Source organism: Lactuca virosa, chromosome 2 (assembly GCF_052849685.1).
Source record: "Lactuca virosa cultivar CGN04683 chromosome 2, Lactuca_virosa_CGN04683_v6, whole genome shotgun sequence".
NCBI lineage: Eukaryota > Viridiplantae > Streptophyta > Magnoliopsida > Asterales > Asteraceae > Lactuca > Lactuca virosa.
Genome location: NC_136427.1, coordinates 308,674,685 through 308,689,603, shown reverse-complemented (window position 1 = coordinate 308,689,603; position 14,919 = coordinate 308,674,685). Strand labels below are relative to the sequence as shown.

Below are 14,919 nucleotides of genomic sequence, written 5' to 3'. Positions count from 1 at the left end.
ACAAACCGGAGAAAATGGAAAAAGCTGCTGAAGATGCGTGGAACTCAAAGGACAAGAAAGCCAAGGCGGTTATTACATTGTCGTTGACGAAGAGCGTTGCTTTCAACATCATGAATGAAACCACGGCACGTGGTATGATGGAGGCTCTGTCAAATATGTATGAGAAACCATCAGCGGCTAACAAGGTGTTCTTGATGAAGGAGTTGTTCACTACAAGGATGAATGAGGAAGGCTCAGTTACGGTTCACATTAACAATCTAAATTCAATTCTATCCAGATTATCATCTGTGGGAATTAAATTTGATAACGAGACTCAAGCATTACTGCTACTAGCTTCTCTACCTGATAGCTGGTCCGGAACAGTTACCGCTGTTACGAGTTCCGTGGGGACCAGTGGTATGACTTTTGAAGGGGTTAGAGATTTGGTTCTAGGCGAGGATATCAGACGCAAGAATCAAGGTGGATCTTCCTCTTCTGATTTATTAAATGTCGGAAGAGGTAGAGGGAATAGCAGGAATAGTAGAAGCAGTGGGAGTCGGGGAAGAAGTTCATCTAGAACTAAGAAGAATGTGAAGTGCTGGAACTGCCAGGAGGTGGGACATGTTAAGAGTCAATGTCCAAAGAAAGAATTGAACATTACCGGTGCTGAGAGTGTGTCTGAGGATGGTGCATTGATACTCAGTATGGAAAGTTCTGTAGACTCTTGGGTCATGGATTCAGGGGCTTCGTTTCACGCCATGGACAACGGGGAAACGATGGTGAATCTAAAAGAAGGAGATTTTGGAAAGGTACGGTTAGCAAATGACGAGATGCTTCAAGTAACGGGCATGGGAGATATTGATTTGGTTACTTCATTGGGAACTACATGAAGCCTGAAGGATGTCAGGGTGATTCCGGAGCTGAAGAAGAAATTGATTTCTGTTGGTCAGCTGGATAAACAAGGACTGGAAGTAAGGTTTGGAAGTGGTAAATGGAGGGTGGTCAATGGTGATCTGGTGATTGCTCGTGGTATGAAGCGTGGGTCATTGTATATGGTTGAGGTACCTGCTGAGGGAAGTATGACCATCCCGATTAAGCAAGACAAAATCTGGTTCGCTAAATCTACGGCTAAGAGAGTTCATTTTGCAAACATGAATTCTGAAGCCAAGGGGATGTTAGCTGAACGAGTCGGAAAGTCTAAACCAGTCAGGAGATTCTGTGACAGTGGGAGCAGGGGGCGTGTTCCGGGTACAGTTACAAAGAGCCGTTGGGTTTTGAAGACTAAGACTGAAAATTTCTCTCCTGTTGGATGTTTGCTATGTTTGGAGAGTGTTAGTGGTCCTCGGTGTATCTATGGATCCGGTGGAGTGTCCAAACCAGTTGAGACAGAGGATGATTCGGTGGTGGGATTAGCCACGACTGAGTTGGAGCTAGTGGGAGCTTCAACTGGCCCTTCTAGTAATTGATGATGAGGGGCGGCTGCAACTAGAGAAATCAGACTAAGTTTTAGCTTGTTCATTGGAACTTGAAGCCTAAAAGGACTTGGTTGTTTTTTAAGATTACTGGAATAATTGAGAGTTGAATGGCGGAGAAAAGCTAAAGTTGTTCAAGCCTCCAAGTGGGAGATTGTTAAGATTTATGGAGTCTTGAACAAATTGACAAGTTCCTAAGAGTTCAAGGGCCATAAATGAAACTTGGAAATTAAAACAATTGAATATTGAATTGGACGCACTATCAATTGTTTAATAATATTGTTGGACGGTGGCTATCAATTAAACAATTGTTTAATATTTCTTTGACTATGCATACTTTCGGTAATGAACGACCGCAATATTATATTCACAATATGTGAATTGAAAAAAAGTTTACGGCACATCTCAATATATATATATATATATATATATATATGTGCAATGTAACTCTTTGTATGTGTGCATCAAATATAACTTGTAGAGTTATAAATTGTAATCTTATTGAGTTAATAAGAAAATCTAGTTGCAGCCCGTGGACGTAAGATTTACACCGAATCCGAACCACGTAAAATCCTTGTGTTCTTTATTGCTTTATTTCCTTCGTGTGTTTGTGTGTGTGATAGTGTTTCCGCTGCGTGTACCCTGTCTCAATTCCTAACAATTATGCCAGTAAAACCTTCATTATATATTCTTTAACAGACAGTGATATCACTCCGGAAGCAATTAAAGCAATTGAAACCTTCGAACAACCTTTCGAAAAGTTTTCTCATCAATTGGCCGAATTACCTGCTAATATAAAAAAACAACTTTGTAAACATATTATGCATGCGCCAAGACACAATTGCAGTCATTGTTCAGAAAATACAGAAGAAACACCATTTATGGAAGATTAACGTCATACATGCATGTCTTTTTGGAGGCGGGAGGAATGACGTAAGGCATGACACAAGAAAGAATTATTAAAGAAGACACATTGTTGAAAATAACGATTATAGCTTGTCTTTATTTAATTATGTAAAAGTGTCGGTAAGTGTGTAGTATTATTATATATGTGACATAAAGTCTTATGTAAAGTAGTTTGTCTTCTTGCAATCAAACGATTGCAATAATGTAAAGATTCCGTGTGTAATTAGCTCTTTGGAGCCTATATAAAGGGCTTTGCCCTTAGTGAATAAAGCAGAGTGATTTGTGATATAGATTTGAGTTGTTCTCAATCTTCTTCTGTTGAAATAGTTTTCTATTTCTGAATAGCAGAACCCTATCCAAACATATCCAATATAATCATATCATACTCAAACAATCCATCATCAGATCATTACGACGCATCATTCATGTATAATTCTCTTAACTTATTTTTAATTCCGTCATGTTTTTCAATTTGGTTTGAGTATGATATGATTATATTGGATATGTTTGGATAGGGTTCTGCTATTCAGAAATAGAAAACTATTTCAACAGAAGAAGATTGAGAACAACTCAAATCTATATCACAAATCACTCTGCTTTATTCACTAAGGGCAAAGCCCTTTATATAGGCTCCAAAGAGCTAATTACACACGAAATCTTTACATTATTGCAATCGTTTGATTGCAAGAAGACAAACTACTTTACATAAGACTTTATGTCACATATATAATAATACTACACACTTACCGACACTTTTACATAATGACAAATTACATATAATCGTTATTTTCAATGATGTATGTCTTTGATATCTTCTCAATAATATCTTAATATCTTCAATATTCCTCCCGCCTCCAAAAGGACTTATTTGTAAATAATGTTTGCTTCCGTCATGGCTGATGTGGCTTCCATTCTCTTGTTAATGTATCCGCTATATGATTGTTGGTGCTTTTAATATACTTGAGGTATGGATGAAATTGATGTAGTTGTAATTGCCATCGGATTAATCGTCCTCGACAATAATCTTCTTGTAACTTATATCGCCAAAAACCAAGTAAATACTTGGAATCTGTGCGTAATTCGAATCTGGTTTGGAGTAGCTCAACTTTCCATTTTTTTCAATGTTCTAAGACATGCTAGTGTTTCTCGTTCATGCGTACTGTAATTTTGTTCTGTTTGGGAAAATGTTCCCGATATATACTTGCATAGTTTCTGTTCATATTTATCTATTTTTAATGCTTCAGATGATACATCTATATCAATGTATGCTTTTGGTGATATCTTCATATCACTGTATACTTTATCATTGTTTACTTCAGATGGTATTTTCATACCAGTGTTTGCTTTATCATTGTATACTTTTGGTGAGTTAGATATGAGGTTTCCCTCACTATCTAATCTCAATAATACTTTTCCCCGTATAATTGCTTTTAGGCATCCTGCCCAAGTGTCTTGTGATGCATCTGTTTCTACGATTAAGAAATCATCTATTTTTGCATTATATAAAGTAGGGAGAAATTGAATGTTTTGTTTTATATTTTTTACCAAAATAGTATCTGTATTGGTCCAAGACCAAGGTATTTTTTCTGATATTTTATTTTGTAAAACTTTTCTTTCTTTTGCTAAATTTTTTAAAAATCCTTGTTCTGCAATATAATTTAAACAACCAAGAAATCGTTGTATTTGTTTTCTATTTTCAAGTTTATTAGGAAACATATTTAATTTTTCTCGTATATTGTCTGTTAACGATAATTGACCATTTTCTCCAATTTTAAACCGAGATATTCAACTGTAGTTTGAAAAAGTTTTGATTTCTTTTTTGATAAAACTAAACCCTTTTCTTTAATTCTTTGTAAAACCTTGATGACTGCATCAATGTGTGTTTGTTCGTTTCCTTTTGTAAAAACAATTATATCATCAATATATGCAAGACAAATATGATCTAAACCATTTAAGGTTTCATCCATGAATCGCTGATATATTGCTGGTGCCTGTTTTAAACCGAATGGAAGAACATTCCATTCATAATGCTTCTGAGGAGGACATGAGAAAGCGGTTAGTGGTTTCGTATTTTCATGTAAACGTAACTGCCAATATCCAGATTTTGCATCAAATGTACTAAAATGTGTATTTCCTTTTATTTTTTCTAAAATATATTCTTTTCGTGGTAATTTATATGAGTCTCCTATAGTAGCATCATTCATTTTTTTATAATTGATTACCATTCTTCGTTTGCCTCGTTTTATTTCATTATTATTTTCTACATAGAATGCAGGTGCTGAATGAGGACTCTTGCTAGGTCGAATGATTCATTTTTCTAATAGTTCAGTGCATTCCTGTTTGAATTCAGAAACATCTTTTATACTATATGGAATTTTATTTTGAACATTTATTTCATCATTAGGGTTTTTTAATAATATTATTATTTCTTGATTATTTCTATTTTTTAAATGATCTAGTAGATTTTCGCTGCATACTTCTTCAAGTTGTTTTTCAGCAATTTCTTTAGCAAATGTTAGTAATATGCATAATTGAAAGCCAACCTCTTGTTTGATTATTTTAATAAGATCATAATGTTTGATAATTGCAGTTTTTATAATACCTTTTGTTGGATGCTTGAGACTTATATCGTCATTTGTTTGTATAAATGGTTGATATAATTTAAGGAAATTATTTCCTATAACTAAATCTATTCCTGAATCATGTTGATATATAGTTGGAGTTTTAAATGGTGTTTTTTCAATTACTATATCTATATCTCTTCCTACGAACCACATTTTGTGAATTGATTTATCAGCAATTGTTATTTTTAATGGTTTTTCTAATTTTTCCCAATTTTTTAATATCTTTTTCTTCCAAAACATAAAGTAGCCCCTGTATCTATATATGAAACTAATTCTTTTTCTTGTATTTTGGTTGTAATAAAGGTACTGTTTGGGTTAATATTTGTTTTTATTTTACTCATTTTAGGATTAGTTTATAAATTTTATATTAGCAAGTTGTGTTTGTTAGAGTGGTTGAAACATTGCGTATTGTTTTTAGATTTCGATTTTGTGATTTTTTGTATTTCTTAATTCCTTCTTGTAATCTAGATATCTTTTTTAATTGATTATTATATTCTTTATTTACTGGTTGTAATTTTAATAAATAGTTTTCTTCATATGATAAAGCATTTTCTAAATGTTTTATGGTATTAGAGATATTAGAATTTATTTTCCAGTGGTTTTTTAATATATTAGTCCAAAGCATGTTATCTTTTGAAGAATTTATTTGTACTTTTGAATTCATTTTTTAATTGGATTGTTAATATTTTTTATTAATTTTTACTAGTATGATTTTTGTTTTTATAAATTAGTTTGTGTACTTCAGAATATTCTGTGGATTTATATAAATCTTTCCATAATTTTTTAAGTAAATTAACTTTATATCTATTATCGTAGTTGCAGTGTATTTGGGTTTTATTACTCATAATTTTTATTTTACCATGTGAAAGGTCGTTAATAGTAAGTGGTTTTTCTTTAAATAGTTGTTTTTCATTTAGTGGTTCTTCTTTGATTGTTTTTATTATTTTTAAATATTTTTCAAGTAGATTTTTCTGTTGAGTTAAATTCTGTAATAATTCAGGAATTTGTTTTAATACAATTAAACTTTCTACTTCTATAATATTATTTAATTTTTGACTAATTATGTTTAATTTTTCTCCTACTGATTTATCTTCTTCAGGATTAAGACCGATGTTATATATTGTTCCTTGTGGTAAATTTTGCGGTATTCTATAATAATTTCTTTATCTGGTATACATGGTTTTGTATTTTGATATGATCCTTCAAGTGTTTTAAAATATTTTAGGGAATTACTAGATGATTCTGTCATATTCTTAAACTTAATGATCTAATCATTTCTTTAATATTTTCTAGCTTTTCATCGTTATTTTCCTTAGATGTTGAAGGCTGACATTATGAAATAGAAGATCTACCTATTATAGTTGAAAATGGAGGTTCTATAATTGGACTTCTTTTTATTAACGGAGTAGTTATTATTGGTTGAAAATTAGTTTCATTGAATATTCTATTATTAGTCATATTTGGTGATTCAAGGGATAATAAAGGGGTAAATGATTTATCTATATAAATTCTATCTTCTGTTTTAAATGTAATACTATGATGAGAATTTGTTAATGTATAATTTATTTGATATGTAATAGTAAATGGATGATTACCTTTTATCATAAAATTTTGTCTTAATAATTTATATCGTACAGTAATACTATTGCTTAAATTTTTATCTTTAAGACTTAATCCTAATTGAAAATTAATATCAAAATTTATTTTTCCTTCAATTAAATTACCTTCTCCTTTTGCAATAATACTTTCTTGGTTATTAATTATACGATCATCTCTGATTTCTAATTCTATTGGTGTATTTAAATTACTTACAGTACTTTTTAAGATTATTTGAATAGTTGATATATGAATATAAGCAATTTTTATTCTATCTGTTTCTTTAATATGAGATAATCTATTTCTAATTTGTTGTTTATTTATTATGGGTATAGTAATATTTCCTTGAGTTAATTCAATAGGTATTGCTTGTTCTCCTATAATTTTTCCATAATATATAATATTTTTTCTAGAAAAGAAATTTTTAAATGTGTTATGTCTAAAATTGTGTCTTTCGGATAGTGTGAAATTTAATTTTCTTATAGCGTCTTTATTGATGTTATTTTTATTAATTAAAGCATCAAAAGTGTATCCAGATTCATTTTCTTCGTTATTAATAACTATTGGTGAGTTTTCTATTTCTTGAGACATTTTTATAGTATTAAATCTTCTTTCGATAAATATTTTAATTGTTGATAACTTTTTTAAATATGAATATTTAAAAATAATGGTTATTCATTATCATGTTTATGATGCTGCATATGTATATTTTCTTATTAACTATATATTGAATAATAAGAACGTTACTTAGCTCTGATACCAAATTGAAAAACATGACGGAATTAAAAATATGTTAAAAGAATTATACCTGAATGATGCGTCGTAGTGATCTGATGATGGATTGTTTGAGTATGATATGATTATATTGGATATGTTTGGATAGGGTTCTGCTATTCAGAAATAGAAAACTATTTCAACAGAAGAAGATTGAGAACAACTCAAATCTATATCACAAATCACTCTGCTTTATTCACTAAGGGTAAAGCCCTTTATATAGGCTCCAAAGAGCTAATTACACACGGAATCTTTACATTATTGCAATCGTTTGATTGCAAGAAGACAAACTACTTTACATAAGACTTTATGTCACATATATAATAATACTACACACTTACCGACACTTTTACATAATGACAAATTACATATAATCGTTATTTTCAATAATGTATGTCTTTGATATCTTCTCAATAATATCTTAATATCTTCAATATTCCTCCTGCCTCCAAAGTGTGTAGTATTATTATATATGTGACATAAAGTCTTATGTAAAGTAGTTTGTCTTCTTGCAATCAAACGATTGCAATAATGTAAAGATTCCGTGTGTAATTAGCTTTTTGGAGCCTATATAAAGGGCTTTGCCCTTAGTGAATAAAGGAGAGTGATTTGTGATATAGATTTGAGTTGTTCTCAATCTTCTTCTGTTGAAATAGTTTTCTATTTCTGAATAGCAGAACCCTATCCAAACATATCCAATATAATCATATCATACTCAAACAATCCATCATCAGATCATTACGACGCATCATTCAGGTATAATTCTCTTAACTTATTTTTAATTCCGTCATGTTTTTCAATTTGGTATCCCGGTATACATACAAATACATAAACACATGCAAAAAATCACAAAGATAAATAGCATACAATATAATCGTCAGGCCCCGCCCGACATCGGACCCCGCCCGGTAAACATATCAGAAAACATACATGCATAATTGGGTATTTGATAGAAATTTTATATAAGGATTAAAAAGAAACATACCTATAATCTCTAATGTTACATTACTACATGTTTTTTGTTTCAAAATTAGGTATTTGAGATTGTGTTCTAAAATAAACTAACAATTTTTTGATGAAAGTGTTTATTAGTTTGTGTAGCAGCAAACCATTTTTTTAAATGTTTGGATTAAATGACAAAAAAACTATAAGTGATATTTGTTTGACAAAGCGTTGTAATTAAACAAAAAAGGAGAGGGAAAGACAAATTAAGTACAAAATCCATGCATTTATTTATAGTCATTTATCACCAAAAGGAACATGAATTTATCCATCTTCATGCAACTAAAATTCAGATATAGATAGGGATATCAAAAACTTCTGTAGGACCCCGATTCCGTACGAGATTAACTTTTTAAAAAATTCGGAGACGGGGTCGATGGCGGGGGTGGAATTAAACCCTGTTTTATTTTTGGGACCGGGGGCGGAAGTGGGTATTTCCGTCCAGTACTCCCGCAGGGGGGGGGGGGGCGTTTTGTATATATATCAATAACAATATATAATCTAATTTTAGGGTTTCTTGACGTTTTTCCACTTCACAACATACGCCGATAAGATAGTGGTTTGGTCATATATTTTTGGACATGTCGTGTTTTTAAGCCTATAAAACGGGGGAACGGGAGATGGATCGGGGGCTATGTAAACGGGGGATTCGGGGGCGGGGGCAACTATTTCCGCTCCCTTTGACATCCCTAGATATAGAGAAAAGTTAAGACGGAACATGTTGCTGAAATGTTGCAAAACATGATTTTTTTTATTAAATTCACATATAGTTTTTATTATATATATATATATATATATATATATATATATATATATATATATATATATATATATATAGTAGAATTGGTACGGTACCAATTCATTTTTCTCTAAACCGTGTATCGTACCAAGTATAATTGGTATAAAAAATTTTCTACCGGTACCGTACCAAGTATACTTGGTACCAATATATTTGGCTAGCAACAAGTTTGGTTGATACAAATTGGTAATGGTATATACCAAATTCTTTTAATTTTCTATTGTAAGATTTAAAAATAAGCAATGACATCGGGTAATTTTTGTGTTTAGTATAAAAATCAGTTACGTAGTTCTTTTAATTTACAAAAGAATTCTATTGAAATAACGTTAAAGTAACGTTTTAAATTTTTGTCTTAACATGGTAATAACTATTGATTAATACGACCAAACGACTTATATAATGTTCTTAAAACTATACATACTAAAAACAGTTACAAATTAAAATATTCGATTTCATATATATATATATATATATATATATATATATATATATATATATATATATATATATATATATATATTGGTTGGTACGGTATTACCATGATATTCAAACTTTTGTACCATTACCGTGCTAAGCAGTTAATATCGGCGATTTCCAGGTGGGATATCGGTTATCGGTACTTTTCATAATAGCAGTGTCAAATATCGGACCGCAAAAATCGGTGATATTTACCGATATTTAACCAATATTTCCAGGTGGGATATCGATTAAGTAATTTTACTTGCTTTTTTTAGTGTTAAGTCATGGCCTTAAGTCTTATGGACTTAACTTAACTGAAAACATGATTTTGAAAAGAATTTAAATTACGCAAAAGCTATAGCTTTTGATTAAGAAATTGATGCAATATTTGTTTAGAAAAAAACAAAAACTTTCGAGAGAAAAACCATTTTGTCAAGTGTGACATCAACGGGACGGTCCTGGCGGTATATAATTTATTTAATGAGAGTTTATAAAAAAAGAATTACGAAGTCTCAATTTAATTTTGGCAAAAGACTTCTAAGCTCGGAAATATCAGGGCGGGCCTGCAAACATCCCTAAGACAACTAAAAGGATTAGAAGAAATGCAAGAAATGCAATATTTCGATGATGATGATAAAACGAAACTACATAGGAACAAGGGGCATTACCTCGAACCTTCATTCTTTTTTTTTTTTGGTACCTACCTTCTATTGAAAGACAAGTTGCCAATTTGACTAAAACGGACCAAGTCTTTTTGATGTATCCATCGTTTTCTTTTTGTATTGTTTTAAAAAGGTAAATGTTACTTTGTAATTTTGTATTATGGTATGTTTGATAAAAACAGTTAGTTGTAAATTACATGGAAAATAACCTAAAGCCTTTGCAAGCTATTTAAAATAACTTTTTGATTAGAATAGTTTGGTTTTAAATAAAATATTTAAGCTTGTATTTCCAAAACGTTTCTTTTATTCAATTTTTTTTAAAAACTTAAAGGTAAAAACTCTTCAAATTTTTTAAAAATATATATAAAAACTCGTTGCCAAATACTTATTTATTTCACAACCAATATGAAAAAAAAAACGATGTTTCAAAACAAGAAAAATGATTTTGGGACTTAAAATTAATGAGTTTTCCTATTTTTATCGCTAAACGAACGCACGACAATTGATTTTGTATTTATTCATAAGCAAATGTTTAATACTATGATGATGTTTATAAAAGAAAATATTTAAGTTATAAAATCATTTAAAATTGTAATATATTGTGTGTGTAAACATTAATTAAAAAGAAAGATATGGTGTCATGCTAGTTATGAAATCTAAACCATTTAAATAATAAATTTTAGGTGCTTATTTTTAAGTATAAAATCAACTATTAATTTTTTTTAAAAACAAGTTTAGATTAAATTAGAAGTTTAGAATCGATAGTTCTAGAAGTTTGAATTAGGATAACGTAAGTGAAATCAAAGATATCACGTTTCCAAAATGCATAATTGAAAGAAAACCTATTTCAAATCTAATATATAAGAGAAATCTCTATAATAAATAGTATCGATTTAGATTATGTTTTGTTTATTGTGAATATTCTTTTGATAATGGCCATAACTCATAAGTGATAACCCAATTTAAGCGTTGACGTAGACTTGGTTATTCTGGTGTGAACGAAGCCATAGATATTTAGATCAAGGCCTCGGGTTCCCTTTTTTCAATAATATAACCCCCAATCATTCTTTGGTTAACGATTCAAGTCAAGCATCGTTCATTCGTTCGCTTTTTGCCCCTACAAATCAGTAACCACCATCTTCCAGAGGCTTCTGCTACTACTCCGATGTCGTCCGATCTTGCGGCTAAGGCGAAGGAGGCTTTTATCGACGACCATTTCGAACTAGCCGTTGAACTCTATTCTCAAGCCATCCTCATCGATCCTAAGAACTCCGAGCTTTTCTCCGATCGTTCTCAGGCTAATATCAAACTCAAAAACTTTACCGGTATATCTCTACTCTTTTATGATCCTATTGAGAAGAAAACACTGATATCACATGTTACGGTTAAGTCTAACCTAATCTGAGATTTTCGTAATCGTCTATAGTTTGATTTCTAATTCAGATAATGCCTTTGAATTCCGTTTTTGCTTATCACTTGAGTGCGCGTGCTTTTGAGTTTCTTCGTGTCTGTGTTTGCTTTATAAGGATGTGAGATTGCAGATTAGGTTCACTTGATGTATTTTGTATGTAGTTCATTAAGATATTCGGCGCCCTTTATGGGCACATACAAATATTATTGTGAACCATCATCTTATGATATGTTGACTTGCTCGGATATGCAATTGATTGGAATATTATATCCAATTGATTGGAATATTGTATGTAGTTCATTACGATATTGGGCGCCCTTTATAGGCACATACTAATATTATTGTGAAACATCATCTTATGGTATGTTGATTTGCTCAGATATGCAATTGATTGGAATATTATATGGACCATGGGTTGGTTTGCAATAGGTTTAACTTGTATGTATTATCTGCTTACTTCTGTTGAAATTGTTATTCTCTTTGGTGTTTACCTAATAACAAATTACTATTTTCTTTTTCTTCGAGGGAGCAGAAGCTGTTGCTGATGCAAACAAAGCAATTGAACTGGATTCCTCAAATCCTAAGGCATATTTACGCAAAGGGTGAGTTTGTTTGAACAACTCATGTTAATTCCTATCTAGTCTCTCAACTCGACATTTATGTTTATTGTATTTGTATCACTTGTATTGGTTAAATAGAAGGATTTAACTGCACTCTCCAAATGCTGCCCCTGCTGCTAACCCATGCCAATTTTGTGAATGTGTTGTTGTTTTTGTATGTTTGAACATGTGGTAACTTTTTGTATCCTGTTTTACAGGACAGCATGTTTCAGTCTTGAAGAATATCAGACTGCCAAATCAGCCTTTGAAGCTGGCTCTACATTTGCCCCAGATGATACAAGATTCACAGATTGGATTAAAAAGTGTGACAAGTGCATTGCAGGTAATTAAATATTCATAGGCATGCTAACATCAATGGAATCTGATTTTTGATATCATCACTAAAAGGGACATTGTTGGTTTACAAGATTACATCATAAGTTATTAAGCTTTAAGTGTACATCTACATGCTACTGCCTTTCTCATTTGTGTTTCACTTTTTCAACAGAGGAAAATGGTGAGCTACCAACACAGTCATCAGATGTAACCCCTGTGACTTCTAATTCTCATCAACTAGAAAAAACCGATGCAACTACAAAAGATGCTGAAGAAGAAAAGAATATATCTAGCCAGGTCATCACAACAACACCACCAAAACCCAAATACAGGTCTGAATCTATTTCTCAAAATCTTCCTCACTTGTTTCAAAACATCCTTCAGTGTTTGTTTTCTTGCAGATTTATATCTGTGCTTCAATTTTCTGCAGGCATGAATTTTATCAGAAGCCAGAGGAGGTTGTTGTGACCATATTTGCCAAGGGAATTGCAGCTAACTGTGTGTCTATCAATTATGGGGAGCAAATTGTATGTTGCCATTTTACTTCTCTTTTTAATTCCTATATATCTGTCATGATTTTTTTTTTCTACAACTTTCATAAAGAAAAAAGTGGGTCTGATATTTGACTGAATTGAGTCCTTGCTGCTTTTTCCAGATAAGTGTAACTATTGATGTCCCTGGTGAAGATGCTTACATTTTCCAGCCTCGCTTGTTTGGGAAGGTGATACACATAAACTTGTTTTTTTTTAAAACTGTTCTGTTTCTTTTTTCTTAATTATAATAACTAATATGCATATTTTGTTGTGATAATTCACAGATAGTCCCTGCAAGGTGTAGATATGAAGTTCTGTCAACCAAAGTTGAAATCCGGCTTGCAAAAGCTGAACCTCTTCAGTGGACATCTCTTGAATATGGTAATAACAATGTGGTTGCACAAAGAAGCAATGTCTCTTCAGGTAACCTCACTTTCAATTGTATATATGATCATCTGTTAAGTTGTTTTTTCTGCATTAAGTAAAAAAGAAACACCCATAGCAGATAAACATGTTGTCTCTTCTTTTTTTGAAAAAAGAAATCACATAAAGTTGTTTGTAGGTAGTGTTGCTGAATGTGTAAAATGTTAGTTGGGGTTTATCTTTGTTTTGGCTGAACGGATTAAGGCATTTAATTTATAGGTGTCTAGATTAGTGGTTAACCCATTTAAGTTAAAAAGAAAGAGCCCGATAATTCAAAAAAGGAAAAAAAAAAAAAAAAAACAAGAGGTTAATTTTAGTGTTGTGTTGTGTAGGTAATCAAAGACCTACATATCCTTCCTCCAAACCAACGAAAGACTGGGATAAGCTTGAAGCCCAAGTGAAAAAGGAGGTATACAATACACTTTGTCTTTGATTACACATATACACACTCAATGCCTCACTTAACTTTTGTGTTTTGTGTTTTGTGTTTTCAGGAAAAAGATGAAAAACTGGATGGGGATGCAGCTCTTAATAAGTTCTTCCGTGATATTTACAAAGATGCAGATGATGATACAAGAAGGGCCATGAGAAAATCTTTTGTAAGATCATTTAATTTTTTTTATTTCATATTTTTAATACAATTAGTAGTATATATAATGAAGAGGATATAAATGAAAGTGAAAATGAAACAACAGGTTGAGTCGAATGGGACAGTGTTGTCAACAAACTGGAAAGAGGTGGGATCAAAGATGGTGGAAGGAACCCCTCCAGACGGCATGGAATTGAAAAAATGGGAGCATTGATTTCATTTGATTTGGTTTGGTTTGGTTTGGTTTGCTAGGAAAAGGTTTCAAGTTGTCTGTCTATATACTACTACTATATAGATTATAGAGCGAGTCTTTTTGAGCTATTTTTATTTTTTTACTCTCTCGTCGTGTACCATGATGCTATCTATATTTGCTCTCTCACCTTCCAACTCTGCTTTCATTCCATACTTGATTGATTGTTTTGGTTGTTTGGTTTTCTTATTTTTCACTAATTCTACTGGTTCCTATCATATCTTTTTGTTTTTACATTTGCTTTTTGATAATATATATATATATATATATATATATATATATATATATATATATATATATATAATTTCATTCACACTTTTTTTTTTTTCATATGGTCTCAAGCATAAATAGTCCATATTATATCTTTTCATCCTTTTAATACAATGAGAGCTTCTTTATTATTTTTATTTTAATGCTTACTCTTTAACTTTCAATGTAAACTAGTTTTATACCCCTTCGGTGGACGGTTGACCGGCGTAATAAAAAAAATATTAATTTTACTTTG

The 14,919-nt window shown here is 31.3% G+C and overlaps 1 protein-coding gene across 1 annotated transcript; it reads left to right on the top strand.

Moving 5' to 3' along the window:
- The first annotated feature begins 11,316 nt into the window (after positions 1-11,316).
- Positions 11,317-14,632, top strand: LOC145161616 (protein SGT1 homolog A-like). Its single transcript, XM_079081171.1, has 10 exons — positions 11,317-11,598; positions 12,217-12,286; positions 12,502-12,626; positions 12,792-12,951; positions 13,050-13,146; positions 13,275-13,340; positions 13,437-13,575; positions 13,908-13,984; positions 14,070-14,174; positions 14,271-14,632. Exons 1-10 carry the CDS (start codon positions 11,439-11,441, stop codon positions 14,376-14,378), a joined length of 1,107 nt encoding a protein of 368 aa, XP_078937297.1. The 5' UTR covers positions 11,317-11,438; the 3' UTR covers positions 14,379-14,632.
- The last annotated feature ends 287 nt before the right edge of the window (positions 14,633-14,919 follow it).

Bases quoted from the DNA above. Each gene is read 5' to 3' on its own strand.
- LOC145161616 (XM_079081171.1), top strand. From the start codon at position 11,439: ATGTCGTCCGATCTTGCGGCTAAGGCGAAGGAGGCTTTTATCGACGAC. The intron at 11,599-12,216 runs GTATATCTCTAC...TCGAGGGAGCAG, and splicing joins CAAACTCAAAAACTTTACCG to AAGCTGTTGCTGATGCAAAC. The intron at 13,985-14,069 runs GTATACAATACA...TTGTGTTTTCAG, and splicing joins AAGCCCAAGTGAAAAAGGAG to GAAAAAGATGAAAAACTGGA.